This window comes from Chaetodon trifascialis, chromosome 12 (assembly GCF_039877785.1).
Source record: "Chaetodon trifascialis isolate fChaTrf1 chromosome 12, fChaTrf1.hap1, whole genome shotgun sequence".
Classification (NCBI taxonomy): Eukaryota; Metazoa; Chordata; class Actinopteri; order Chaetodontiformes; family Chaetodontidae; genus Chaetodon; species Chaetodon trifascialis.
Window position 1 is genome coordinate 22,368,340 of NC_092067.1, and position 27,818 is coordinate 22,396,157.

General features: G+C 42.8%; 3 protein-coding genes across 4 annotated transcripts; 2 read left to right on the plus strand and 1 right to left on the minus strand.

Annotated features, from left to right (window-relative positions):
• Window positions 1-154: 154 nt before the first annotated feature.
• On the minus strand, window positions 155-5,610 carry parp9 (poly(ADP-ribose) polymerase family member 9). The gene is made up of 8 exons (XM_070976342.1): window positions 5,406-5,610; window positions 3,245-4,144; window positions 2,810-3,022; window positions 2,370-2,585; window positions 2,192-2,252; window positions 1,526-2,046; window positions 1,175-1,334; window positions 155-1,014 (listed from the first exon to the last, which is right to left on the minus strand). The coding sequence occupies exons 2-8, from the start codon at window positions 4,127-4,129 to the stop codon at window positions 743-745; spliced, it is 2,328 nt and encodes a 775-aa protein (XP_070832443.1). The 5' UTR covers window positions 4,130-4,144; window positions 5,406-5,610; the 3' UTR covers window positions 155-742.
• On the plus strand, window positions 5,556-16,315 carry parp14rs1 (poly(ADP-ribose) polymerase family member 14-related sequence 1). Of its 2 annotated transcripts, none has more exons than XM_070976341.1 (17): window positions 5,556-5,874; window positions 5,982-6,079; window positions 6,601-6,631; window positions 7,783-8,067; window positions 8,339-8,563; window positions 8,682-10,936; window positions 11,140-11,370; window positions 11,590-11,811; window positions 12,241-12,316; window positions 12,598-12,744; window positions 13,077-13,139; window positions 13,346-13,522; window positions 13,796-14,020; window positions 14,120-14,728; window positions 14,944-15,086; window positions 15,290-15,464; window positions 15,573-16,315. In XM_070976341.1, exons 1-17 carry the CDS (start codon window positions 5,700-5,702, stop codon window positions 15,854-15,856), a joined length of 5,421 nt encoding a protein of 1,806 aa, XP_070832442.1. In that variant the 5' UTR covers window positions 5,556-5,699; the 3' UTR covers window positions 15,857-16,315. The 2 variants fall into 2 exon arrangements, with proteins under 2 accessions (XP_070832442.1, XP_070832441.1); XM_070976340.1 differs by having other exon boundaries at window positions 5,677-5,874; window positions 7,780-8,067.
• A 787-nt stretch (window positions 16,316-17,102) lies between these two features.
• On the plus strand, window positions 17,103-27,523 carry esyt3 (extended synaptotagmin-like protein 3). Its single transcript, XM_070975825.1, has 23 exons — window positions 17,103-17,530; window positions 18,347-18,388; window positions 18,503-18,637; window positions 18,854-18,930; window positions 19,012-19,081; window positions 19,180-19,269; window positions 19,347-19,402; window positions 19,538-19,658; window positions 19,863-20,039; window positions 20,443-20,525; window positions 20,956-21,004; window positions 21,262-21,351; window positions 21,454-21,516; window positions 21,602-21,661; window positions 23,199-23,270; window positions 23,464-23,550; window positions 24,059-24,208; window positions 24,400-24,722; window positions 24,825-24,923; window positions 25,336-25,467; window positions 25,609-25,714; window positions 25,923-25,972; window positions 26,897-27,523. The coding sequence occupies exons 1-23, from the start codon at window positions 17,177-17,179 to the stop codon at window positions 26,934-26,936; spliced, it is 2,526 nt and encodes an 841-aa protein (XP_070831926.1). The 5' UTR covers window positions 17,103-17,176; the 3' UTR covers window positions 26,937-27,523.
• Window positions 27,524-27,818: the final 295 nt, after the last annotated feature.

Sequence of the window (27,818 nt, forward strand, 5' to 3'; positions counted from 1 at the left end):
GGTAAAAGAAATGAAACAGACGGCAGAGGATGTGGGGTACCACCCAGAGGTGGAGGAGGTGGGGTACTAGCCAGAGGTGGAGGAGGTGGGGGCTCTGCCGATGGCTCTCTGATGTGGTATCGTGACTTACGATTAGGTGTCAGAAGAAACTGTTGAGATTTTCACATTATTTTATTTTAATATCAGCATCAGGAACAATTTTACAGTTGACATTTTACAACTAGCTTACGATCACGTATTTGTGGTGCTGCTGTAATTCACATCCTCTACCTGTCGACCGAAGCGTTTCACCTGTTTCATGGAGACTCAAACCATCCCTCCTCTAAATGAAATCACGTCATCGCAGGTTGAATACGTCGCTCAAATGACGTTTGCAGATATGATTTCATGTGACGCCACCAAACAAACGACCACTGTTAGATCTTTAAAGTTGAATCTTTGATTGTGCCGCCGTGTAAAATACAAGTTAATAAACCAAGAAGAAACAAACTCGGAATGAAAAGATGAGAAATTCAAAACGAATCTAAACTCACAGAAGCTGCAGCTATGAACAGAACACCTGAACGTGTGCTATGTGGCGGCTTTCGACAAGTAAAGCAAACAGCCCTTTTTTTCTAATAGTATACATTCATTACAATCCAGCTTGTTTTAGAAGAATCTGTCTTCAATTTGTCTGGTCTTCTCTGGCACTGCTGTATCATACAACACAATAAACCCAGAGACAGTGAAAGACTCTTCAGACCTAACAGATCTTACAGGTTATAATGTAGGTGGGCAGAGCTTGATAACCACTGAATATGACAGCGACGTCAGGTCCGCTCACGCTGTCGTACACAGTGTGTGGCTCTGTCCCCACAGCCGGGGGCAGAATCAGACCTGGTTTACCCGGGGTGGAGTTCCCTGTCAGCACCTCGGCCTCCACAAAGTGCAGATACTCCTTGTCTGACTCCTTCCACACTTTCATGGCCTTTCTCACCGAGCTGGCAAAGTAGATGCCCTCTCCATAAGCCGGGTCTGTGCACAGAGGGAGATACACAAGAAAAATAACTTTCTGTTTCTGTTATTTTCCCTTTTCTAAATTTGGCATTCTGTATCTGTACGGCTGTAACTCTGATTTAAAACCAGGCAAAATGATCAGTCACCAAAGAATTCGTTAGTAGAAGCATTTTCGTACCATCAGGTGGTGCGCACTGTGCGTGGAATCCAATATGGCTGACCATGTCGCAGAACTGCGCAGGTATGCACTGAAACATTGTTTGAGGAGTGAAGCAGCTCAACTGTTTTTTCTTAAACTCAAACAACATCTCCAGTGCAGCGTTCTCCACTTTGTCCACCTAAAAAAAAACCACATTTGGTCAAGCAGTGGTTCAAAATACGACACTTGCAGCCAATGATACACAATATTTGAAACAAATTAGTACAAATCGTCTATTTGAGGAGGTCATATGTCCACTTTGAAACCATGTTCAGGTGTATTTGAAATGACAAAGCTTTACAGTTTCCTCCAACATTAAACATGCTGTACCTTCACTATCCGCAGGCCTGTTTGTTTGAAGGCAGTCTGTCTGTCTGAGAACTCTGGGCTGGAATAGTCCACTGTCTTTCTCTCAAAGGACACGTCCTGAGACAACATCCGGAATATGGCATGCTCCTCCTCTCTGACAAACTCCCTCTGGATGTTGCAGAGTAACGCCTCCACCTGCAGCCCAGCAACCGCAACATCTTCGCTTGAATCCCCACGAACAATCACGCTCGCCTGACCTCTCTTGAAGAGCTCCTCGATGGAAACGCCCCTCCTCATGAGACGGGAGAGGCGCTGGTGATCTTGCTCGCCAAAGTGCTGGATGAAGTTGTTGCGGATGATGACGGTGCCAAGGGATCCGAAGAGGAGGCCATAGAGCCAGCGTTTGGCCTCGCGCACCGCTGCATCCGAGGGGGCGCTCAGGCTGATCTGAGGAGAGGGAGGAGAGAGAGGAGAGGGTGGAGAGAGAGGAGAGGAAGGAGAGGAAGCAGCACCGCCCGGGAAGTCATCTCTCTGCTCAGACGCTGGAGGGGAAGACAGCATAGAGTCCACCATCAGTGCTACGAATCAGCATTACTATCACTTCACTTTTAACAAAACATGCATTCCCACGACGATCGAAATGTTTCCCCTCGCGTCCATGAAACAATAACTCAAATATTGTGTTACCATGTGGACGGCTGTGAGGAGACGCCTTTCTCTGGAGACTTCTCATTTGTTCCTCAAAAGCCTAGAAAGAGAAGGTCATTGATACATCTGTGGATTTCTCTGCAAAGCGTAGTGACACCTCACATGACCGGTGTCGTAAAATGACTCTGAAATCAGGTGAGCATTTTTGCAATCCAACCTTGAATGTGATGCCGTCACTTGGAAATATGACAAAATAAACTTCCAGCTTCTGCGTGGCTGTTTGGGCAAAGATGTCCACTGCATGTGACATGATCTGGGCAGCTTCTTTCTTATCGAACCCGAGGCCTCCGGTGCCGATGGCAGGAAAGGCGATTGACTTGTAGTGTCTTTCAGCTGCCAAATGTAAGCAGTCCTCTACTGACTTGAAAAGAACCTGTAATGAAGGAATAAGTGGAAAAATCGACCAAGAAAAAGCTCTTATTACGGCACAACTTACACAGTTTAGAAATAGTTATTCACTTTCTTTACAATATGCTCTATTTCATAATCATCTCAGCTTAATATCACAGAGAAGACAAATTTAAACAAATCAGCTGTGATATAGTATTGAGATGTGACATTTAATCCAATTTTAATTCTCCATGATCCATATTGTACCTGCTGCTGTATGTCATTCCTGTTGTTGGTGAAACAAATGTGATACACCTCTTGACACTGCAGCTTGTAGGGTTTTGTGATGAAGATATGCCCTCTCCTGCGAGCATTATGCATTTCTCGTTGCATTTCATAACCAGCTTTCTGCAATAGCGCTTTGGATATTTGCCCACTATCCAGGTATTGGCCCAATGTTGTGTTGACGATGACGTCTGTCTGACAGGATGTAAAAACAATGGTGTTAAATAAAATGCTCAGACACCTTGAAAATATGAAAAATACCCTGGTGGAGCTCGATACACACAGAAAAAACAGATATGACATGAAGCACCTGTTGACGTACTGTTTAATTAAGAAAATAAATGTTTGTACAAGCAGCCATTCACAGCAGAATGCATGAAATAAGTTACTGAATGAAGAAACTTGGCAGATTCTTACCTGCTGCTCCTCAATACAGCCTGTCTTCAGTGTCAGACGGACATGTCCCATCTGGACGGTAGATGTTGAGGTTTTAGCGTCACCCCCCCTCCCGCTTGCTGCCGCCTGACTGTATGTCATGGGTGAGAGGCGGCCTAATATCTGATGACAGGCCCTCTCCATTTCCCTGACCGTGGGCTCGTCATTGTTCACCAGCAGGATCTCTTCAGGACGAGGGCCTGAGGAGTGTTCATAGTAGCGTTTCACGGTTGTCACGATGGTGGCAGCACATTGCGGCAGGGGGTAGTGGAACAGTCCAGAGCTTATGGCAGGAATGGCAACAGTCTTCAGGTGGTGTTTCTTAACTTTGTCAAGAATGCTCATGATGGCCTTCTCCAACTGCGGTTCAGCTGAATACACATCATTCTTAGAGGGGTGTTTTGATAGCTCCGGGCCCACAGCATGAATTATCTTGTTGCATGGTAGTGACCCAGCATCAAGGACAACTGCATGTCCTGTTCTCAAGCAACCATACCTCTTGATGTAGTCGTCACTCTCCTTTTGGATTTGTGGACCCCCGGCGTTGGACAGAGCTAGAGCAAGGCCGCCATAATGCTTAAGATGTTCATTCGCAGCATTCACAACAGCATCCACCTTGAAATTGGTGAGATCAGCCTTCCACACAGACACCTGGACACCTGAAGCAAGCGTAACGTCGAACCTTTTCTCTGGGACAACAGGTGGCCTTTTCTGATGTGCAAAGCTCGGGTCTCCTTCAAAATCCACACCTCTGATGGTGGCCACACATCCGTATTTGCACTGAAGGATATCACTGAGAGCAGGTCCGTATCTTCTCACGATGCTGACTGAAGGCCCATGAAGAGGGATGTCCATTTTACTGAACATGCTTCCTAAACAGAGCTGTACAAAAATGTACAAGGTATTGTTTTGTGTATTGTACAATGACACCACTGTCATCACACCTCAAACATCACACATATACATGAAGGAATAGCTGATGATGCCTTTACATGCTCATGCTATGACAGAATGGCAGAAGGCAAATTATTTTAAGTGTTTTCAAACAATAAAACAGGAAAATCAATCAAACTGGAATCACAGATTTCACTTAATAAATCAAGGCAAGGGTAATGATTTCATTATTGCCTTCATTACTGGTCTTTCACTGGTATTACGCATAAAAACAATCCCTGATTAACTTTTTGTGAAGCTTATTTTTTACTGACTGGGAATCACATCTTCATCTGAGGCTGTTAACTGAAGCAGCACAATTTTATGGATATAAATGATAAATGTAAATTTGAATATGCTTATTCATTTCATACTATTGTTATTGGAAAATATCTAGAGAAAAGAACTTTATTGGCCTTCTGAGTATTCATAGTGCTATTTTCCTTTCAGTCCAGTAGAGGGAGACAGAGACAATATCCAATATGAAAGGTTAATGCACTCAATGATCAATCACCTGCTTAGACAAACGAGCTGAATGTAGTCCTATTCCTGTTCCATGACACTAAATAAAGTATCAACTGTGTACTTATGTGCTTAGTATAATACTTGGCAGTTAGTGGGCCTATAAAAGAGAGACTTTTACTTTTTTGGTCAAATGCACCGATATGCATGGAAACTTTAGAAAGAGAAACTAAAAGTAAGATCAAACATAATTATTATATATACACACACATATATATATATATTTTCCTACTTGTCCATATTTTTTCAAGCACTGACTTGCTCCTTTTGTGCATTATTAGACGTCTTTCAGTATGCTTAATTTTGGCATTTTTCTTATGAACACTGGGCTGGTCAAAATGTGATTATGATAAGTAAAAGGTTGCAAAAGACGCACAAAGTTGACATTACATGCATTAATTCCACTGTTTACAAGTTTGTTTTGCCTTGTCAAAATACCTAAATCATGTACAGATTAATTAAAAGGCCTTTATTTTAGAAATCTCCAGTGTTATTTAACTGATAGTCGTCAGCGCGTGCAAACCTGACGCGCTGCGTTCACGTGAGACAAAACAAATAGCTCTATGCTAGTTTTAAGCCCCGAATGCTAAGTCTAACGTGTATTTCGACGCTTTTATACAATTTAGCGCAGGATGCTTTCAATTTAAAGGACTAAAGAAAGTGTGTTGAGGCAAATACGCTCACCCACCGCTCAGAAAAGTCCCTGGAAAAGCCAGAAAGCGGAGCAGGGCGACGGGGTGCGGACCTCTCCAAAACGGCCTGTCGGGATGTTAGCTAAGTTTCGTGCCCGTTTAATCGGACGTTTCTTCCATAAGTTTGCTAAATATTTGTGTATTTTCTCGAGTTGCAGGGAATTCCGCGTCAACACTTCCTGATGGTCGGCCCCCCCTCCCAAAAAAATGTCTACAGCAAAATCCCCGTTTCCTTTCTCAAGAAACAAAAGTGAAAGTAAAGCAGGGCAGAGAGTGTCCGGCGAGCAGCGATGGCCGACGCGCACAGGTACGCTGTGCTGGTCGAGCTGGAAGAAACGAGTGTACCGAGATTAAAAAACAAACTGGTGAAATACTTTCAAAGCAGGAAAGCTAACGGGGGCGACTGTGAAGTTGACCATGAGGATGGCAGCAGGACAGCCGTGGTTCGCTTCAGGAGAGAGGAGGGTAAGTTTGGCCTCGCGAATCAGACCGTTCACCTTATATTCACTTTAAAAACCTTTAAGTTATTCCTGTTTTTATCGATCGACTGAGACTGTTTTCCCTTTTCACAGACCAGCAGAGAGTTTTGAGGAAAGAGGGGCATCAGTTGAGTTTGGATGGACGTGTGTTGAAGTTGACAGTCCGCTTACAGACAGATGGGACAACACAGGTAAACGCTCGAGATTAAATTTCAGACCCCACCTGAGTCATGTGAGTTTCATTGACTACAGGCAGGTGTGAGTGGCTGTAGGCTGCGGCCACAGATTAAAAGAAGCCTGCCATCACTTCAGCCAAACCTGTAACAATCACTTTCTGTCCTGCTGGCACTCCTTGAAATCAACAACAACAACAGCAGACAATCCCTAAGAGAGAAAAGAGAAGCTCCGGAGTTGTCCCTGTGCAGCTTCCGTCTGACTGGAAGTCACGTAAACCGTTATAAACATGGGGCGGTGCTCCATTGCTCTTTGATGTACTGCTTGCTCCTCTCAGTTCCTGGTGTTTGAAGGTCATAAACCAAAAGTACAAAACGCTTTGAAAGCTTTCCCACAGTCAGCGTTTATTTCCTTTACACAAATCAGGTAATTTGTCAGATTGGATTCCCTTTCAAAGCTGACATTAGGGCATAATGCCATGTGAAGTGATAAAAACAAAGCTGATTAAAGTGTGTTTATGTATTTCCTTTCTATACAGGAAGCTCCATCTGATGAACTTGACAAGAAGTGTAAGTACTGATGATGTGTGTCCTACTCTGCTTGTCTGTACTCTGTATTTTGTGATAAATATGTGTGAGATTGCTTTTTTATACTTACATATGCTCCTCACAACACAGATTTTGAGTATCTGATTTGGGGACACTGCTCCCAGATCAGAGCTTTCTTCACCTGTGGTGGTATTGTGCTTTTAATTACTACAGTATAAGATGAAAAAGCACACTTTAAAGTGCCCGGTGGTAATATCTTTGCATTAATGAAGGCCGTCAACCACAAACTGCTGTATTTGCTGAATTCTTGTTAATATAACTACTTAATAGTTTTGTCTAGCTTTGGGAGTGTGATAAATTGCTGTAATGTGCAAAACTTGTCTGGTTTGGTTTGCTGTTGTGGCTACTACTCCGTCACTAACTCCCACCTTAACCAGACCTTTGAATATTTTATATCTGTTTAAGACCCTGCCTGTTTGTCGTGTATAAGTATGTAATAAAACAAGTTAAGTAAAACCTCATACACACTTTGTTGAACATGACATTAGCTTCAGCAAATATGGCTTTAGCCCAAGAAAAAGAGAGTTGCGACACTTGTTGAGCTCTTTGCCATCTGATTAGCTGGGAGTTTGGTGGAGTCAGGCACTGATAAGACCACAATGACTCTTCAAAAGCCTACGAATGACATCATGGAGACGACGTCCATGTTTTATACAAGCTATGCAAAGCTACTGAAGTGTTTCTCACTGCTAATTAACTGCAGTTAGAATCTAACAAGGTATTATATCGTGACAAACATTAACTAAAGCTTTACTTTTAGTGAAAATACGACCATTGACTAGATCCATGAGAAATCACTGAATATGAATGGGGTTTAGTGCTGGAGCTATTCAGTATTCTGATTCTGATTATTAAAATGGCTGCTAAGTCACTCCCCTTACTTTTCCCTGTCAGAATGCAGACAGACTGCACAGACTAGTGGAACCAATCAGTATCAGTAGCAAAAAACATGATTGGAGCATCTCTAGTGGCCACCAAAATAAATGTAATGTGTGGAAACATTTGCAGTGGACAAATAGAAATATTTGTCATGGTCAGCTGTTAGTGTTCTATTATCTCAGTTAATTATGAAATATGTGTTCAGTCACTTTACCTTTGTGTCTCATCAGCAGCGGATGTTACCGTGAGCAACAAACAGTCAAGCACTGATGGACACACGCCTGCAGCCGAAGTTCAGGCCGAGGTGAAAGGCGGAGATGATGAGACAGCAGATGAAGAGCTCTGCTGCACTTCTGCTGTTATAGGAAATATTCCGGAGACGTTAAACCAGGAGTTTTTGGAGATGCTGGTGGAGAATGTTTTAAAGGATCTTGACTCTCCACCTGCCTCCCAAAGCTTCACTTTGGAAGTCATTCCTGGCAGCTCCTCTGCTGTGGTGACCTTCCAGAGTGGAAAAGGTACTCATTTAGTGTGTGTGTGTGTGTGTGTGTGTGTGTGTGTGTGTGTGTGTGTGTGTGTGTGTGTGTGTGTGTGTCTGTGTATTATTAGCTCCAAACAACTCAACTTATTCAGAGGTTTTCATTTTACACAGAATAAGTGATGCATCTTTATAATCAGTTATTGTGAGTATTGTCAGCAAAGGTCTCTACAAGGCTGACCCAAAGAGCTGTTTATCGTTTATGAAAGCGTGATTACCTAATTACGTTATCTTTTTTTAATATTTCACAGAAAACACATATTTCATGACAAGATGTCCCCAGAACAGGACATTCACGAAGCAGGGACTATCAGTCCAGCCTCTGGAATTCACAGAGCAAGTTATAGTTGAAGACCTTCCAAATGTTAATGAAGACTTCCTGCGCCTTTATTTTGAGTGTGCCTGTGGGGATGTGGAAAATGTCGTGCTTGATGAAGTGCAACGGTCTGCCATCATCACCTTTAAAGACCATAAAGGTAGTGCAGTTACAGTACATGTTAAACATTACTATGTGAACATACATGGAGTATAAGAAACATCAGAAATGACCTCTTTTAACTGTTTGATGTTTGATTGCAAATTCTCTCCCCATAGCTGTTCAGAAAATCACGAAGACGAAGCATCACATCAAACAGGAAGAGATCAGAGTTTATCCTTTCTACAAATCTTTGGGAACGGCCCTCTACGGCAAAGACAAGCCTTCACTAAAACTCCCTGCTGCCATCTCTGAACCCATTGACAGTGCTGTCTGGAGATACCTAAAAAGCAATCGGTCAGCCGCAGAGACCATTCATAGTCACTTGGCCAAACACTTCTGCAACGTCAACCTCAGCCAATCTACTGTGCGCTTGAGCCCTCTGTCTTCACTACTACACCAAAAGGATGCCAAAGCCATCATTGAAGAGTGGACAAATACTGTGAAGTCGTCCTTTGCGCAAGCTCTGTCAACATTCAAATCCCTGAAGCTTCAGCCAGAGTCGGAGGCGTGGGAGGAGTCTGAGGAGAAGATCAGACAGAGGCTATTGAATGAAGATGTGGTTGTAGTGTCTGATAAGGCCAATGGTGTCTTATCAGTGGCTGGTCGAGCGGCTGATGCCAACAGACTAGAGCAAACTCTTTGCGAAGTCGTAAGCGAGATTGCCAGAAGGGTGCAAAGGGAGAAATTCAGCGTAACCCGAGAGATCGAAGTGTCACAGCCGATTTTCCACATCCTGTGTCAAGCAGGTCTTCAGGACAAGCTGCAGTGTGTGTACCCGGAACTCAAAATGTCATTTAGCAGAGGTAGTCTGGGTTTTACAGTAACTGGCTTAAGTAATGAGGTTATCGCAGCAAGCAAAGTTATATGTGAAGCATTGTTTGCTTTAAAACGTCAGAATTTAAAAATGGATAACTTTGTGCTTGACTTGTTGAGGGAAGAACAACAGGAGGAGCTTACAAATACTCTCCTCACGTCTAATGGAATCAATGCAGTGTTTGAGATCAGTGCACACACGGTGCAGCTCCTTGCTGTTTCTGACAGAGATCTTCATGATGCTGAAGACCACCTGAGAAGGCTGCTAATATCTCAATACATTGAGGTTGAAGACACTAATGTCCTGAAGAAGCCAGAGTGGGACCACCTGGTCAGTCAGTTAAAGAATGCTAATAATAAGCCATGCAAGAAGATTGGAATCCGAACCACTGGTCAACAAGTTGTGGTGTCTGGCCACAAGGATACTGTCACAAGAGTTAGCAGTGAACTTGATGACTTCTTGACGCAGAATGCTCAAGTGGAAGAAACTGCTGTGGTCAAGCCCAACGTAAAAGTTGAATACATTAAGAAACTTGACACGTCCTGGTTGGAGCAAATGAATGACAAAGTGGTGGTGTCTTACAGGAAGGAGGCCATCTGTCTCAGTGGTTCTAGAGCTGATGTTGCAGAGTGCAAGACCTTGGTTCAAAACTTGGTGTCTTCTCTGGTCTTTGAAAGTTTAAATTTTTCCATGCCTGGAGTGAAAAAGTTTTTCCAGGATAAGAAAGCTTTGTATGTCAACTCAGTCTGGGCTGAAACTGACTGCCTGGTCCAGCTCGTTGATGAAGCTAGTGATGGACAGGGCGGCGCGGCCCACAGTCAAGTACCCAAACCTCTGTGCCAGTTTCAGACACCTGATGGAGTTGAAATAGCCGTTTGCAAAGCAGATATGTGCAGCTACCCTGTGCATGCAGTTGTCAATGCTTCTAATCAGTACTTGATACATGATGGAGGTCTTTCGGAAGCACTTCTTAATGCCGCTGGCCCTCAGTTGCAGGATGAATGTCACAAAATAATCAACTCGAAAGGACAGCTCAAGCCTGGAGACTCAGTCATAACCGGTGCGGGGGGACAGCTTTGTTGCAGAAAAGTCATCCATGCAGTGGGACCCATGTTTGATCCAGCTAATCTCCAGAAAGCTGTGGCACAGTTGAAAAGAGCCGTTAAAGGAAGCTTAGAACTTGCTGCAAAGGATGGATGCGTCTCTGTGGCTCTGCCTGCCATTAGCAGAAACCTAGGCTTCCCTCTCAATTTGTGTGCAGTCACCATCGTCAAAGCAGTGAAGGAACACTGTGACGACAAGTATGATGACAACACCCTGAAGAAGATCCATTTTGTGAACAATGACGATGCTGCTGTTAAGGCCATGGAGGCAGCTGTCAGACTAGAATATGGAAATGCTGTCAGCCCTTCTCAACAAAGTCTTCCTACAAAAAGCACCAGCCGTCAGCCTGTGAAACATCCAGCATCTGGATCTGACCTAAACTGCTTGGGTCAAGTGCAGACTAAAGAGGGCTTGTGCATCACTCTCATGAAAGGAAATATTGCGCATGCCACGGTAATTTGATTTTTTCATCACCCTAACCCTAACTAAGTATTGACCTTATCCTCCAGCTCTACAGTGTCTCCATAACTGAATGTGGTCGTACGAGGGCTTGACTGATTCTTGTTTGACTGATTCTCACAACAATGATTCTTGTTATCTAAAAAAGAGATGTTGTAAAATGAAGAACTGATAACATTTTGTTGCCACACTCTTAGACGATGGTGACCGTGAACACTGTGTTTGAAGATCTTGCACTGAACAGAGGGGCAGTTTCAAATGCTGTCTTGGCTGCGGCTGGACCCAAACTTCAGGAGCTTGTAACTGCACAAAATGCGAGTGGAAACGTTGGTGAGATCATTGTTACCGATGGCTGCAAGCTGAAGAGCAAACACGTCTTTCATGCAGTTGCACCTTACTGGGACAAAGGAAAAGGTGCAGCTGAAAAGGTAGAGTCTATGTTATGTGTTAAATGACTTGAAACACATCCAAAGGAATGTACCTCAGATTTACACACTTCTTACCAATCTCTTTGTATCATGCAATTCCTAATCTGCTTATCCTGCTAATTTTTATAACACATTTCATCTAGTGCCGGATAAGTGGGTGCAACAGCAGTGTCAACTTATGCACCTAGATATTGATTGCATTTATGCTTTGCCTTCCAGGCCTTGAGTGGCATTTTCAAGGACTGCTTGGGCAAGGCAGAGGACAGTGGTCTAACCTCCATATCCTTCCCTGCCATCGGCACTGGAAACCTGGGTTTCCCAAAAGACCTTGTCGCCTCATTGATGTTGGATGAAATCTCAGCATTTAGCAGCAAGAAACAACCAAAGCATCTGAAGAAGGTTGTGATCATACTTTACTCACAAGATGCTCAGACCATCCAGGTAAGGGAAGAAAACACAGGTTGCATGACTTTGATACTGTGAGTGCTAAACTAATCATGTATCAGTGAAATGAATCTAAAATTACAGCCGTTAAGATTTTAGACCTGCTTGATGTGGTGACACGTGCTTACTGGTGGTGACGTCACAGTCATTAGAAACACAACAGCAGGCCACAGTAAAAGAGTTGACTACCTTGCTGAAATCATGAAAACTATCACAGAGGTAATTTCAATGTTGAATGCATTGAGAAATGCCAACCATAAATAGTTTTGGCTTAATTTAGTGACATATTAGCAGTATGAACCAGTAATAGCTGACTACTACAGCACTGTTAACAAAGAGGCAGCCAGTTAAGTCTGTGTTTCTTCTCCTTTGCTGTGACGTTTGTGAGTGTTTTGTTATCAGGTATCCGTCTGATTCTGTCTCCAGGTTTTTAGTGATGAATTAAAGAAGCTCCCAGGTGTCTCAGTTGCTCCTGTGCCTACAAGTTCCCCACAAAGTCCAGGTAGGCAATATTGTTCCAATATTTTTATGTATAATTACAGTGTAATGCTATATTTTAGAAATGTGTAAGGATTAAAATAAAGTTCTCTAAGCAAGCATATCATTATGATGTGAACCACTTTTAATTGTCTATTAATATATCCAACAACAACAACAAAAATATTTTCTCGTGATACGCCAAAAAGCCAAGTCATTGTGTATGTAAAGCTGAAACTGAAAAATACTTATTTTTACTTATTAAATTACATATGAAATTGTGCTGTTTCTGCCTGTTGCCTCAAGGTACCTTCTCCAAAGTTGTCTCGAGCTCAGGAATGCATGAGACCAAAATGGGAAGTGTGGCTGTGCAGGTGGTGACAGGAGACATAACCAAAGAGACCACTGACGTCATTGTCAACTCGTCCAATGAAGATTTCTCTCTTAAGTCAGGTAAACGGTGCTCTTAATACTGTTTGTACTGTATATATCTCACTGTATACTCAGTGTAATTACTCCTTATTGTTAACTCTGTTTATTACCCCTACACATTTGTACATCCTCTGTTTCAGGAATGAAAACAATTACAATTTCAGATTCTTTTAGATTTAATGTAAATATTTACAAGTAGTCATAGTGGTAGTTACAGTTGTGTTACCTTTAAAGCTTTATTCACGACAAGGCAGCACATTTTACACATGAATTCTCCTACTTAACATCAGTATCCCCACTAAAATTAGCTCACGCGGTAATCATGTATATATGTGTGTGTTCCTCTCCTATAGGAGTATCGAAGGCTGTTCTTGATGCAGCGGGACAGACTGTAGAAGACGAATGCCGAAACCTTGGTAAGGAAATCTCTACACCCAAAATTAACACCAAACACATTACACCAATGTTCTTGCTCGGTAAGGACATGGATAAAAAATTAGTTATTAAGCCAATTCGGTTATCAATACTCAAGATTGGTCAGAAAAGAAGTGTAACCTAAATACACACACATTTATGGTTGTCAAGGTTCAGAGACTTTCACATCCACTGTCTCCACCTTCAGGTGCTCAGCCCAACACAGGCATGATAATGACACAACCAGGCAACCTCAAGTGTAAGAAGATCCTCCACCTCGTTGGACAGACGGACGTGCTAAAAATCACCAATTCTGTGAAAGAGGCGCTCCAGATGTGTGTGAAAAACTCATACACTTCGGTCTCATTTCCTGCCATTGGCACAGGTGGGATTCATCAGCAGAATGTGGTGCTTATCATTTGTAAAATCTTAAGCATTTATCCCATCTCAGTGGATGGGCCTGTGTACATAAATAAAACTCAGAAGTCCAATTTATTACAACTCAATGAAATTTAAATGAATTTTCATTGATGAATTTTATTAATTTTGACAATTTAATTAATTTTCACAATCCTGACAGCTCGTTTGGTGTGTTTTTTACAGTTTACCTTCATGCAGGAAATCATTTTCTACTTTGTTGTGTGCTGTACCATTTTAGGTCAGGGCAATGTACAAGCAAGGCAGGTGGCAGATGCCATGTTGGATGCAGTGATTGATGTGTTGAGCCAAAACACTTCTAGTAGCCTGAAGACAATCCGGATAGTTATTTTCCAGCCGCCCATGCTGAACGATTTCTACAACAGTATGCACCAAAGAGAAGCCACTGATACTAAAGATAAAACAGGTTTCTGGGGAGGCTTCGGGCTCGGCTCCAAAATCAAATGTAAGTACAGGGAAGAGATTCATTTTGGTGTTTCTACTTAATTCATAATCACTTTTAATTTTTGAATTCTAATGTATATCTTGGTATTTGCTCTTTCAGCATTTTTTACTGGAGGTGCTCACAAGCCACAGGAAGGGGACTTTGTCATTGAAGCTGTGAAAGTGGACCCTTCTTTCTTCCACATTTGTGGTGAGTCGCAGGCTAAAGTGGACTCAGCCAAGCAGTGGATCAAAGACCTGATATCCAAAGAGCACAACAACATCTGCATTAAAGACAACGCCATCCTCGACTTCTCTGACGCAGACCGCCAGCACATTGTTGACATCCAGAAGACCATGAGTGTGAGCATAAAAACTGAGAGCAAGATGGGCCAAGCCTTACTTACCGTCGAGGGGCTCAGCAAGGACGTGCTCAAAGCCAGCAATGAGATCCATGAGATGCTGAGGAAGGCGAGAGAAAAAGAGGACCTGAAGAAGAAAGTGGAGCTGGTGGGCACAGTGGCAGACTGGCAGTACCAGCAGCAAGGGTTTCAGTTTCAGAGTTTTGACTCAATGGCCAACTACGAGCTTGAGCAAGCGCTGCAAAAGAAGCTGCCGAATGTAAAAGTTACCATCCAGGGCCAAAACTACACAGTCACCATGCCAAGTGGACCTGCCACCGATAAACAGGGACATACCCTGCAGATAAAGCGCATTGACAAACTAAAAGGTATCTTACCTGTTTCCTCAACAGTGCAGCGACTTCATCATGGAGCCTGCATTCAGTTTAGCTTCAACTCATTTAAGTCAGTTATTGTCATTTAGTAAGCTCTGTGTATGTCATTACATGCTGTATATTGTTACCTGGTCATCAACACAGAAGAACACAGAAAAATATTGCCAATGAATTTTTGATAATAATAAAGATGAACTTGTTGATTTCAGCACCCGATGAAGATGTGCCTGAAGTCTGGGATGTCATGCCGGCCAATACCTCGTGTCAGGGCGTCACCATCAAGGCTGGGACAGCAGAGTACATTGAAGTCCAGAATCTGTTCAGGGCCACGTGCACTCAAACCATTACTAGGGTAGACTACATTTAGCATGCACTATATGTAATGAATTATGTTCTATCTGTCTGTCTCCGTCATAATCTCTCTCATCATCAGGTGACATCAATAAATCAATTACATATCCATTTTTTGATGAATCAAATGTATTAAAAATCCTTTACATACAGGAAAATAGATCAGTGTAAAAGACACAACTCAAAGCGTTTCCCGTCTTTTAGATTGAGAGGATCCAGAACCCTGGACTGTGGAAAAGCCTGCAGATCAAGAAGCGTGACATGGAGCTGAGAAACGGCCATCAGAACAACGAGAAACGTCTCTTCCACGGCACCAGCCACAACACTGTGGCCTACATCAACGAACATGGCTTCAACAGGAGTTACGCAGGGAAGAATGGTGAGGTTACGTTGAAAATATGGGACACTGTTTAACCTCACATGAGGGAACTATAGCAAGAATCTCACAGATTAACTCAATAACTTTCTGCTACTGTTCCATTCTCAGCCACTTGTTACGGCAAAGGCACGTACTTCGCTGTCAATGCCAGTTACTCTGCCAGTAACACCTACTCCACGCCGAATCAGAACGGGGAGAAGTGCATGTACCTCTGCCGAGTACTGACGGGGGATTACACCACTGGAACCCAAAACATGGTCGTGCCGCCGGCCAAGGACGCCACCTCCACTCGGAAGTACGACAGTGTCGTGGATAACGTGGCCAGGCCCAGCATGTTCGTTATCTTCCATGACAGCCAGGCTTATCCTGAGTACTTGATTTCTTTCAAGTGACAAAACCATGTACTGAAATAACAAAAATGATGCCTGACATTTGATACTGCCTTGCAGCAAACAACTCTTCACAAGCTATCAGCTGGTTAATGTTTTTGGTTTCTCATCTGCTAATGATGCTTGAGCACAATACAAGCAATCAGTAATGGTCACAGTGGGCAGTTATGGGATATTAGTTGTCCAACCAATACAGTGCCTTGAAAACATCTCTGTGAACATACTGTACAATATTTTCAAGAAGAAATCAGTGTGATTGACTTTTGTGCTATGCTATCGCACTTTGTTATTGCAGTAAGCTTTGTACTCAGCTGGGAGGCTGATGGGAAGTACCTGCTCCATTCCAGGAAATTGTTTACTGCTTTCTAAATCAGGTTTACTTTTGGTTTTGCTGTCCCAGTAAACAAACCTGCACAAATAAAAAATAATAAAATGATGCTAATGCATCGACTGTTTCCTGTTCATTTGAATTAAAGTTTATTGCTATCTACATTTGTGTCCATCGCTTGTCAATTAGAGAAGCCCACAGTGAAGTGAGTGCTACAGACATTTACAGTCCAAACAGATGTCACTTCAGTTTTTTTTGTTTGTTTGTTTGTTTGTTTTTAGCAATTTCCTCAAACAAAAATGCATTTCTTTTCCATTACACATTTTTGAACAGTGAAAAATGTTGGTTGCCCTGACTTCCATTACCACAACATGACTATCATCTGAGATGGTACGACAGTATGGCTCCACCTGCTGGCCTTCCTGCAGAATTACTGCCCTGACTTATCTGCCTGCCCAGTCATAAAGGCTGAGGTTTCAGGGTTTTGCAGATAACAGACATGGCAAACCACTGTTGATCCATTGGTCATATAAGACAATAATTTTGGTTTTGCACAGTCACAAAAATATTCAGGATATTATAATAAAATCCGAAAGGTTCTCCAAAAGAAAAGTAATGGAAAAATGCACTATAAAAAAATATAACAAAGCCATAAAAGTCATTACTTAGCAGAAAGAAAAAAAAAAGACTTTTTGGCAAAAATATTCCCATGCAATGTAAGGTTGCTTTCTCGCATTCATTTTTAGGGTGGAATTCTTTTTTGTTGTGGAGCGCATTCCCCACCCATGGGCGCAGGTGTGCATACCTGTCTTTTGGAAGTGTCAAACGCGGAAGTATTCCGACAAGATTCACTCCACCACTGACTCTGCGTGCAGTGGATTGGCTTCCAGGGTTTGTTTTCTTTTCATCCGAAATAGGACGAAAGTCCTAAATCTGTTCAGGCAGTCGAGCTCTTTTGGAGGTCAGGAACCAGGTTCCAGCGGAAGTCCGACCCGATGGCATCCGCCGGACAGATGTATCCGAGCGGCCCGGCGGAGGGAGCGGGGCCCGGGGAGAGTCTGGCCGTCCCCGGCAGCTCAGAGAAGCTGAACTCCTCCGCTGTCAATCGGATACTGATGGAGTTCTTAATGTACTTTGGCCGAGCCGTGTTCATCTTTTATCCCGTGTATCTGACCGGATACCTGGGCCTGAGTGTCAGCTGGGTGCTGCTGTGCATGGTGATGGTCACCTGGTGGAAGAAGAATCGCCAGTGGAAAGACGCCCGGATCGGAACCGCCATCGAATTTGTGGACAACGAAACACATGTGGTCCACAAGGAGCTGCGAAGTGCCTTACAGATGGCATCGTGGGTATGTATGGTGTTAGTATGTGACACAGTGCCACCACAGACTTCTACTTTTCGTTTCTGAGCATCTTCACTGAGGCAGTAGGTGTTGACTGTCTTGCTTAAGGGCACTTCAGCAACCAGGCAGCAAAGGGATTGAACTGAGAGCGCTCCAGTCTTTGAAGGCCCAACGTCAAACCTGTTTTTGCTGTGTTTTTTGGACTCACTAACGTCACTGCTAGTCAGATAAAGTAACTATGCAGCCAAACAGCATCCTGACACAAGTCCCATCACACTGAACACGCTCTCTGTCACTTCGACCGAAATCCACTTTATTTGCATGACAGCCTGAACCTCCCGTTGTCAGGGATGGGCACAGCCAGCCAAACGCGCTGTCATGTTGCAGGACACATTTGGATACACCACACCCACTGCAGCAGTGACTCATGGGAGCTGAGGAGGGAGATGGGTTCTTCTAATGTCAGAGGAATGTCATATACGCAGAGTGAATGTGAAATCAGATTGCATTGTAATGGTGGGGGCAGTTCGTGTCTTGCAACTGATGATGACGGCATACGTTATTTCACTGTGGGTTATAAGCTGTAACAGAAATCCATGTTAAGATGTGCAGATCTATGATTTCCACCCGATGTAAAAACAGTTTTACAAAGTTTATTCCCTCTTTAGCATTGTCAGGCAGACAAGATTATTCCCATAATGCATTTTAATTTAATAATTTGCATGATGGACAATTAATGATTACTGAAATGATGAGGTCTTTCATCACCAACACCGTGCATGCCTTTCACTTCACCTCACGACCGTATTTTTATTTTCAAAGGTGCACTTTCCAGATGTCGAGAAGGTCGACTGGGTTAACAAGGTGCAGTATCAAAATAAAGTTCTTAATTAATCAACCTTCTTACCTCTTTCTGGTTACATGGGATTCTGAGGTGTGTGACTGTTACGTGTGTTTTTTGTTTTTTCGTGTGTTCAGGTGTTGGAGCAGGCCTGGCCTTTCTTTGGGATGTACATGGAGAAGCTCCTCAAAGAAAACATCCAGCCGTCTGTGAGGCTCTCCAGCCCCGCGCTCAAAATGTTCACTTTCACCAAGGTCCACTTTGGTCACATTGTGAGTTTGTATTCAGTTTGCATCCACTTGTCCTCCATTACTCCTACTTTTAAATCCAGTAACCAAATATTTTTCTGTTCCATAAAGCAACACACGGCCCTGTGATTTGCATTGTGCAGAAATGATGCCTTCACACCTGTTTCTGATAAACTGAGAGTGTCGCGTTGCATTAAAGATGGTTGAGGAGGCTCCTTTAAAATGTTTCTCTGATTCCAGCCTCTCAGGATCACTGGAATGAAAGCGTACACACATGAAGTGGATCAGCGGGAGGTGGTCCTGGACTTGAACATATGGTTGGTTTGACATTGCAGAAATGTGTTCTGTATTCTGTAAACTCTGAACAAGAGCCCTGTTCAGCACTGTTCATTTTGCAGTTACGAAGGTGATGTGGACATCGACGCTGTGGTGAAGGAGCCAATCACAGCTGGGGTCAAAGGACTTAAAGTGGGCAACTCATTTTTCGGTATTCTCTGCATTACCCTCATCGTCATCATCATTGCATGTGTTTACTAGCGGTGTAAAAACTGTCCTGAATCTTGCAGCTCAAGGGGATGCTCAGGGTCATTTTAGAGCCGCTTATTGGCCAAGCACCGCTGGTTGGAGGCGTCACCTTTTTTTTCATTCGCCGCCCCGTGAGTGGAGATTTTCATTACCTCACTGTCATCGAGTCAGCTGTGCGATTAGCCAAGTTTAAAACCATCTTTTTCAGACCCTAGAAATCAACTGGACCGGCATGACCAACCTCTTGGACAGCCCCGCCTTCAGGTTAGCTTCCGCAGAAAACCCTCTGACCATAACTGTGCCGGTCCTCTCTGATTGGACCAAACAGATCGTGAATGGTCACCCAAACATTTTGCTGTGTAGCTGTCTTGTTGTCTCATCTCGTCTGTCCCCTTCCAGTTCGCTGTCTGAGGAGACCATCATGGACATCATCGCCTCACTCATGGTGCTGCCAAACCGCATGTGCGTGCCGCTCATAGACCAGGTCAAAGTGGACCAGATGAGGTTCCCGCTCCCTCGCGTATGTCAGATACACTTTATGTGGTCATCTTCTCACCTCCATTCACTCACATTTTTAAGTGTTTTAGGATTAAAACCCCCTCCCACAATAAAAACTCTTAAGATTTGGATGCATTTTTTGGAATATGTGGGTGAAGATTTTGTCTTTTTCTTTCTTGTAAGTCAATGAGTTGGCTGACTCCTGCTTTCCTTGTCTGCTCCGCAGGGTGTGGTGAGGGTCCACCTGCTGGAGGCCAGAGACCTGGTGGCTAAGGACACGTACATGATGGGTTTAGTGAAAGGCAAATCAGACCCCTATGCGACAATCAGAGTCGGCAACCTGCATTTCAAAAGCAAGGTCGTCAAAGAGAATCTGCATCCCAGGTGGAACGAAGTGTACGAGGTAGAGTACATTTTTGCTAATTTGCATGCTGTGCTTCCAATGATACGAGTACTCTGTTATTCAACTATTTTTGGGACTTCACACCTAGATAACCTTCTAAATGCATGATAGTTAACAAAGCAGTTTAGGCCGTGTTTTTCTCTCCCTGTAAACCTGCATCACACATTTCCTAGTTTGTGAAGATGAATACTCTTTCACAGGTTGCACTGACGAGCAAACTCCCATCACTGCAACTCATTGTTTGAAAGCCGAGTTTGTCTCCAGCATGCGGCAATTCTCGTTTTAGGTTTTCAGCATTTTTGTCATCTGAAATGTCCTCTAAATGCTTTAGAAATCCAGCTGACATCGACTTTCCCACCTGAAACACTTTGATAACATCCACCTTTTCTTCATCTGTGTGCAGTTTGTCGTCCATGAGGCCCCAGGGCAAGAGCTGGAGGTGGAGCTGTTTGATGAGGACACAGACAAAGATGACTTCATTGGAAGGTAAGAAACTAATAGCAGGACAGACAAGTGGGGTTAATGCTCTTTGAACCACCTGCACTGTGTTCACGTCACTGTATAAGTGATGTAAGAGTTTGACTTATTGTCCCTTCATGGCACTACACAACAAAACACACAGGACCAAATTTAAATAGCAGACTCTCATTGCTGCCATTAGTCCCTTGATAACAATGTATCACGTGATTATGATCATTGTCATTTACATGCAGGTACAGTGTGCTACAGTTGAATAGTGTTGCATGTTTTGTATCAGCCTCAGCCTTAACACTAAAAATGATTATTTGGTTGAAAATATGCAGCACAGCAGCTTGTACAAACACGTTTTTAGAGAAGACAGCTGAGTGGTATTAAGATACATTCGTTTGAAATGCTTTTCACTCGTCAGTGTAATCATTTTTGATTATCGCCGTAGTTATCACCTTGATTTGGGAGAAGTGAAGAGGGAGAAAGAAATGGACCAGGTGAGCTTTTATTTAACAGCGTGGACACTAAGGCTAATGTGTGCATAAGACCCGTTTTTTCTCTGCAGAAGGAAAAACGTAGCACTCACACAATGATTGCCAGCATCACAGGACAGTATTGTTTCCTACTTCCAGATGAAATATCTTGCAGCAGCAGCATTTTTTGCAGTGGAAAAAGCTTTTAAATGCTAATGCAAGTTTTCAGTTTGAATAAAGTTTCCTGACATGTTGATAAATGAAGCCCCTTGCTGTTGCAGTGGTTTACTCTGGAAGGGGTCCAGAATGGAGAAGTGCACCTCAAACTCCAGTGGTTTTCTCTGATGTCTGACCCCAGACTGCTGACGGAGGTAACGCGTTGCTGCGTGTATTACTTCTTCTTCATCAACATTTACATTCACTAGCATCAGGCTCGGAGTCGGTCGTGTAAATCATGCATTGCTCTCTTTCAGACATCGAACGGCAATGCTTGTGCTATGCTTGCTCTGTATCTGGACAATGCGTCAAACCTACCAGTAAGTGGCACCTGAGAGGGACTTCTCTCGAGATGCAAAATGAAGAGATAAATGCACTGCTGTGTTTTCTCATGTTTGTCTCTAGAAAGACCACAGCGAGATCGACGAGCACCGCAAACATGGGAAGCACTCAAAGGAGGCTCGAGTAAGATTATATATAGTACAGTGTTTATGTAGTAAGCTTATGGTACTGTTGCAAAAAAGACAGCAGAAAAGGAAACAGAATAAAATCAGATATATATATGTACATTATATATGGGGGTTTAGAATACTGCTGCAAAAACAGACACGTACATTGTTTATTTTTCCTCTGTCATGGTAACATAAGAATAAGAGCATTACATAAACAATATCATTATCAATGCATGCTTACTTTTTCACCTGTCCACCTTATTACATTAGTCCTATAGCCCATATACGGTATGTGATTTCATGAATTAATTCCCATTTGTTTCCTTCAGATCAATTAAAATCTTCACCCATTCTGTTCCTAAAACATTAGCCTGTACTTGATTTAACGCAAGTATGTGGAGACGCTCAGTCCAGAGCTCTGTGGTATGCAGACGCCCAGCCAGATTGTTTGCTGGCATTAGAGTGAAAGAAATATGTGATAGAAAATGTTTGAGGATTAAATCAGGCAGTAATGTGTCGTCTTCACTGCCTTCCAGTTCAGTTCTTTTGTGTCTTGATGTCAAACAACAGCCTCAGTCGGATCAGGTGTGTGCTGTTAGCGCTCCAGGTGTACTTGTCCCTCAGCGCAGCTGGTATTTCCCGTTTGTCTGGTGAATGCCTGTCATTTTATGTGGGTGTGGTATTACCAGCTGGTGTTGAACTTGCCAGATTTCTTATTGAATCTGAGGCTTGTTCAGTGTTGAAGAACGTTGAAGACACACTGAAGTGACTTTGTTGAGACAATTAATCAATATAATATGTATCAGATTATACTCATTGATCTCTGTAAAGGTAGTGCAGGTTGATTTCTTAAGATTTTAAAATCGCTATGAAGGACAAATCAGTCAATGCAATGAGGTCAAAGATCACTACAGTTTCTGTGACAAACATTTTACCTCCTCAACAAACACAATCTATGTTATAAACCCCCCTACCTGGTCATTGCAGCATGTTTTTATAGGACCCAAACCTGTTAAACGAATCTGTCTGAGCAGCAGCCGTTGCCGTTGAAGGCCCTCTGCTGGTGATTGTGTCAAAACACAGTCACAAAGAGAGAAACAACACTGAATCCTCTCATGTTGACATGTCAGCATCCTGAGCGACGCCGTGTTGAAGCGAACACAGTTGAGAAACAGTACAAAAATACATTTTTTAACTCCACAGTCTCAGCCAGAATCCTGAGTTTAGTGAAGGATCAGCTGTATCAGTGTCTGTATTTGTTCCTTCCTCCTTAGACTGTTGTTAAAACGAGACAGACCTGCTCAGGCTGGCATGCTAGCTGCAGCTACCACCTGTAGCATACACATTCTTCTTTCACTTCTCTGTTTTTTGCGACTGTTTTTTTGTGTTACAGAGGGCGTGGTGTGTCTGCAGCGCATTAGGGAGTGCATTGCATAACTTTCTCAATGCAACAGGCTGCTTGCAGACAAACTTCCAATGTTAGCTTGTTGCTCGAGGCCTTTTGTAATAAGTGAAAGCATAATTTTAATAAATCACTGATTTGTTTTCAGCTCACAAAGAAAACTGCTGCTCCAAACTCCTTTGTTGAAATTTCAGTTGATAAAGAAGTTCAGAAAAGCAAGGTACAGCTCTCACTTTGTTATGTTAATGCACCATTTTCTCTTTAACTCAATAAATCTGTGAAGTCATATCTGGTAATGAGTGTTTGTGCTTGTATTTCAGCACTGTACAAGAGAGCAGACTTGTACCTGTCAAACTGAAACAAAATAATTGAGAATTGTCATGGCTGTGGCTGTGTTCCTTCTCTTTCTGTAGGTTGTGTATGCATCCAAAGACCCAGTGTGGGAGGAGGGCTTTACCTTCTTTGTGCATGATATCAGTACACAGCAACTCATGGTTCAGGTTTGTCAGTTAATGATATACACACCATACATTTCCCTCCTCAGCTCTTGATACAGTATTTTACTGAAAAACTTTCTTCATGTTTGCAATAATTACTGTTGAAAATCTCAAATGTCTAAATGAAAGTTGATTTCTTTTAGTTTATTCCCATATTTTTCTGACTTAATTGCAAATGTGCAAATGTCAAATATATGTGTGACAGCTTTGACTCCCAAGACAGTCTGAGCATCAGTTCACTGGTGACAAACGCGCCATTGTTGAAGTAAAGGCTTCAAATTTAAATGAAAATCACCATATTTAGAAATCATCCACCTTGTCTTTTTGTATCGATCCCTATGAACCTGTATGTGTCAACATTTATCGCCCTGAACCTGAAAAGCAGGAAACACCAATGTTGTAATCGTTGGATAAAACTCGACCTCTCTCAGTCAGTCGAACACCCTCAGGAGGTATAAAATCTTTTCCATTTGCTGCTTGAATAGCTTTATATTGTATTCTTGTGGTCCAGGTCAAAGAGCACGAGAAGAAGACTCAGCTCGGCGTTCTCAACTTGCCCCTGAGTCGCCTCCTCAACGCCTCCAACATGATGGTGGACCAGCGCTTCCCACTGGAGCGCTCCGGAGCGAACAGCCAGATCAAGCTGAAAGCCACTCTCAGGGTGAGTACAAAACGCTTTAGTACAGTAAGTACAGTAAGTTTAGTACACGGAAACTCGCATTGCACACAGATCAAGCACATCACACATTCAGTACAGAGCCGACGCCGACGTGAGAACTTGCGAGTGAACTTTATTAGCCTGATGTTTTTACTCTGTCACTGACAACAGCCATGTCATCAAACCCACAATAGATTCTTGCTCTGGAAAAGCCTCCACCCAAGGTCATCCTCAGTCCTCCTCCACAAGGCAAACAAGGAGCACAGAGCAACCAAGGATGTAACGTTCCTGAATCCTCTGCAGCCCAGTTGTCATCTCCGACCCAGGCCACTGATTCTCAGAACGGCCTTCATGAAGACTATTCAGCTCACCTCCGTGACTCCTCCCTGGCATCTGAAACCTTGCGGTCCAATCCTTACGCGTCAAACATGCGTCGGTATGACTCCCACAGCCTGCTGTCAGAGAACTCCATCGCTTCGTCGCGTTTTGACATTTCCGAGGGAGCCTCGTATCCAGAGTGAGTCTCCGCTTCCAACCTGATGCCGAGAACCAAACTGTATGGAATTTAGCAAGAGTTATGTGATAAAAGTGACATTTACAAATGTTTTTATTACTACAGAGCCATCAGGAAACATCAGGGTTCATTTGGGGAGATCCACCTGACTGTACGCTACGCCACTCTGAGGAACAAACTCATCATCATGGTTAACGGCTGCAGGTACATCACAGAAATCCAGCCTAACTCACCAGGAATATAACAATTTGCTCAACTCAGCTCCGAGCACATGTCAGATCTCAGAGACCACAAATTCCCACTTCAGTTTCTGTGTGATGCCATTAAAAAGCATCTTTAACAGTTCCTTTTTGAAATACTGTAGATATACGTTGTTTGTGCACAGTGTGTCACCGTCAGCTGATGTAACCGCAGTATGAGGTTGCAGTTCTAGCCTGGTATGAGCTTAGCATAGCTTCTTTTTCAGCTCTTGGTTGAACATCAGAAACCATTTCATGTTGAGAATGCTTATTTTAGTCAGTGTTTCCTTGGTGTGAATGATGTCATAGAATCCAACATAACAAAAGAGTGAAGGGAACATGCAAACGTTGCTTAAAAGAACTATGTGTGCCCTCAGGAACTTATTCCCCTGCAGTGAGAATGGCACAGACTCTTATGTTCGCCTGTATTTGCTCCCTGACCAAACCTGGAGACACCGCAAGAAGACGCACGTCAGGAAGAGGACAGTCAATCCTGTCTTCAATGAAAAGTGAGGTCACATTCATCATTTGTATGAAAAAAAAAAAAAAAACTTTGAAAAGACTGACATTTTCAGCGCTTTCCTGATTACCAGCATGAAGAAGTTGAGACTGTTTCTGGAATTTGTTTCTTTCTGCCTCTTTTATCTCAGGTTTGAATTTGATGTGTCACTCGAAGAAGCACAAACCAGGAAGTTGGACGTGGCAGTGAAAAATAACAAGATGTTCTACACACGAGAGAGAAAGGACATTGGCATGGTGTGTAACGCTACCTGTAATGCTCCGTGCTGTTAGACAAACACAGCCTCTGCATTTCCAGCCTTGCTTCATTGTGGTTCAGTGTTGGAAATGTTTTTATTTCATACACATATTGCCAAACCTGTGTTTCAATCACCACAGTTGTTCTGCAGTTTGCAACTCAGTCTGGATAACTGACTGAATTTTGAAGTTTTGCTCCTGCTCACAGGTGATGATCGACTTTTCACAGATGGATCTGACCAAAGGCATCGCACAATGGTATGGGGCCCAGTTTTTGTTTTGCGTGATTTGTGTGAAACAGTAGCTGCAAGTAATTCTTGGTGCTTTGTTCTGGGTGGAACACGAAGTTGTGTCTTATATCTGATCTGAAGCATCAATACATTAAATGCACTGTACATTTTCCTGCACTCATTACTTTGTTCAAGATAGAAAATCCTGCCTAACCAGCTTCTTTAAATGATTAGTTCGACTTTTGGGAAATACACATGCTGAGAGACAGAGGAGAAAATTGATAGTGCTCTGATATCTGTACAGTAAAATAAAGTTACTGCAAGCAGGCAGTTAGCGTAGTCTTGTACAAAGGAGAAACAGCTACCTAGGCTCCGTCCAAAGGTAACAAAATCCAGCAATCTGCACCTGTGAAGTTCTCTAATTAACACGTTTATTGTGTCTTTAAACTGCCCAAAGCTGAAGTGTGAAAATGACTTGTTCTGGTTGTATATGGGTTATGTGCTGGTCTCGGTTTCCAGGCAACCAGGAGATTACAGGAAGTCACTCGCCAACCCCAGTAGCCAGGCACAACTGCCTGTACATGATATTTTACACTTGTTTTGCTGGATTAAACAAATGGGATATAATGTTAGGTAGGGGGATTCGGTCACAGGGCCAGACGAGCAGTTTCCTCCTGTTTCCAGTCTTGCTAAGCTAACTGGCTGTAGCTTCTTATTTAGTGGACAGACATTGATCTTCTAATCAGACTTTTGGTAATAAGTGTATTTCCCAAAGTGTCAAACTTCCTTTTAGCTGGTTACAACAAACATCTGAAATAAGAGATGACCACTGTTTGCCCATGTCTGGTTCTGGTCCATCGTAATAATGCATAGAAATGTATGTGGGGGAAACAAATGGCTTATTTGCTTCAAGTATAATTTTATTAATGTTAACTTTCTCTTTCCTCTTTAGGTTTGAGCTCACACTGCCGGGGCTGAATAAATCCAGCTAGCAGGCACAGCTGTAAAACTATTTGCAGCTTAAAGAGCGGCTCTGCAGCCACTGCAAGGCCAAATACTGGCCTGATAAATGCCTGGAGAGCTACATAATGCTTTGTCTTCCTTATCATCACAGACCAGACTCAGACTTTCCAAAAGCAGCACTGAACCCACCTCAGATACAGAACATGATTGGTCCTGTATGTTTAAGTGTGGACCATCACAAGCACATCCAATAAGATTCCACACCACACCCTGGAATAAAATGTTCAAGTGCATTTTGTCCCACTTACAAATATCCGCCATCATTTAACAAACTATTCAGAACACACTGTTCTAAATGATCTTGACGACTACAGGCGAAGAGCTGCAAATAAGCCTTTTAAACATGCTTCAGTATCTCAGATGATGTTCGCATAAGCAGTGTGTTATTTTATGATCACATTTATTGTACGTTGTTTGGAGTGATGAGCAGAAACCAAATGAGCCTGAATAATAATTTTGTTGTCGAGCATTTGTTTTCCACAGAAAAGAGATTGTAATTCATGAGAAAATGTTTGTGTTTCTACTCTACTGGGAAACAAGGTGATGTGTTTGTTTTGGATATTGTTTGTGAGAGGTTTGGTTTTTAGTTGATCTGAACTTAAGTTGTATTTTCATGTAAATAGTTGTATTCATAGTTTTTATGTAATATAGTAAGGGAAATAAAGGAAAAGAAATCCAGAGAGTCGTGATGTGGTGATGAAGGGTTATGCACTGCAGTGCACACTGACAACACATATTCACACCTGCAGATGGCAATTAAAACTAGAGTTTTGTGTGAGCAGTTTTACTGGGTTCATTAGAGGTGAAACTGCATCCAAGCACGGAACATGAGATAAATTAAGTAAGTCAGT

Bases quoted from the DNA above. Each gene is read 5' to 3' on its own strand.
- parp9 (XM_070976342.1), bottom strand. From the start codon at position 4,129: ATGTTCAGTAAAATGGACATCCCTCTTCATGGGCCTTCAGTCAGCATC. The intron at 3,023-3,244 runs GTAAGAATCTGC...ACATCCTGTCAG, and splicing joins GCTGTATTGAGGAGCAGCAG to ACAGACGTCATCGTCAACAC. The intron at 1,335-1,525 runs GTACAGCATGTT...GTTTTTTTTTAG, and splicing joins CAGGCCTGCGGATAGTGAAG to GTGGACAAAGTGGAGAACGC.
- parp14rs1 (XM_070976340.1), top strand. From the start codon at position 5,700: ATGGCCGACGCGCACAGGTACGCTGTGCTGGTCGAGCTGGAAGAAACG. The intron at 6,080-6,600 runs GTAAACGCTCGA...CTTTCTATACAG, and splicing joins AGACAGATGGGACAACACAG to GAAGCTCCATCTGATGAACT. The intron at 8,564-8,681 runs GTAGTGCAGTTA...CTCTCCCCATAG, and splicing joins CACCTTTAAAGACCATAAAG to CTGTTCAGAAAATCACGAAG.
- esyt3 (XM_070975825.1), top strand. From the start codon at position 17,177: ATGGCATCCGCCGGACAGATGTATCCGAGCGGCCCGGCGGAGGGAGCG. The intron at 19,659-19,862 runs GTATGTCAGATA...TCTGCTCCGCAG, and splicing joins TGAGGTTCCCGCTCCCTCGC to GGTGTGGTGAGGGTCCACCT. The intron at 23,271-23,463 runs GTACAGCTCTCA...CTCTTTCTGTAG, and splicing joins AAGAAGTTCAGAAAAGCAAG to GTTGTGTATGCATCCAAAGA.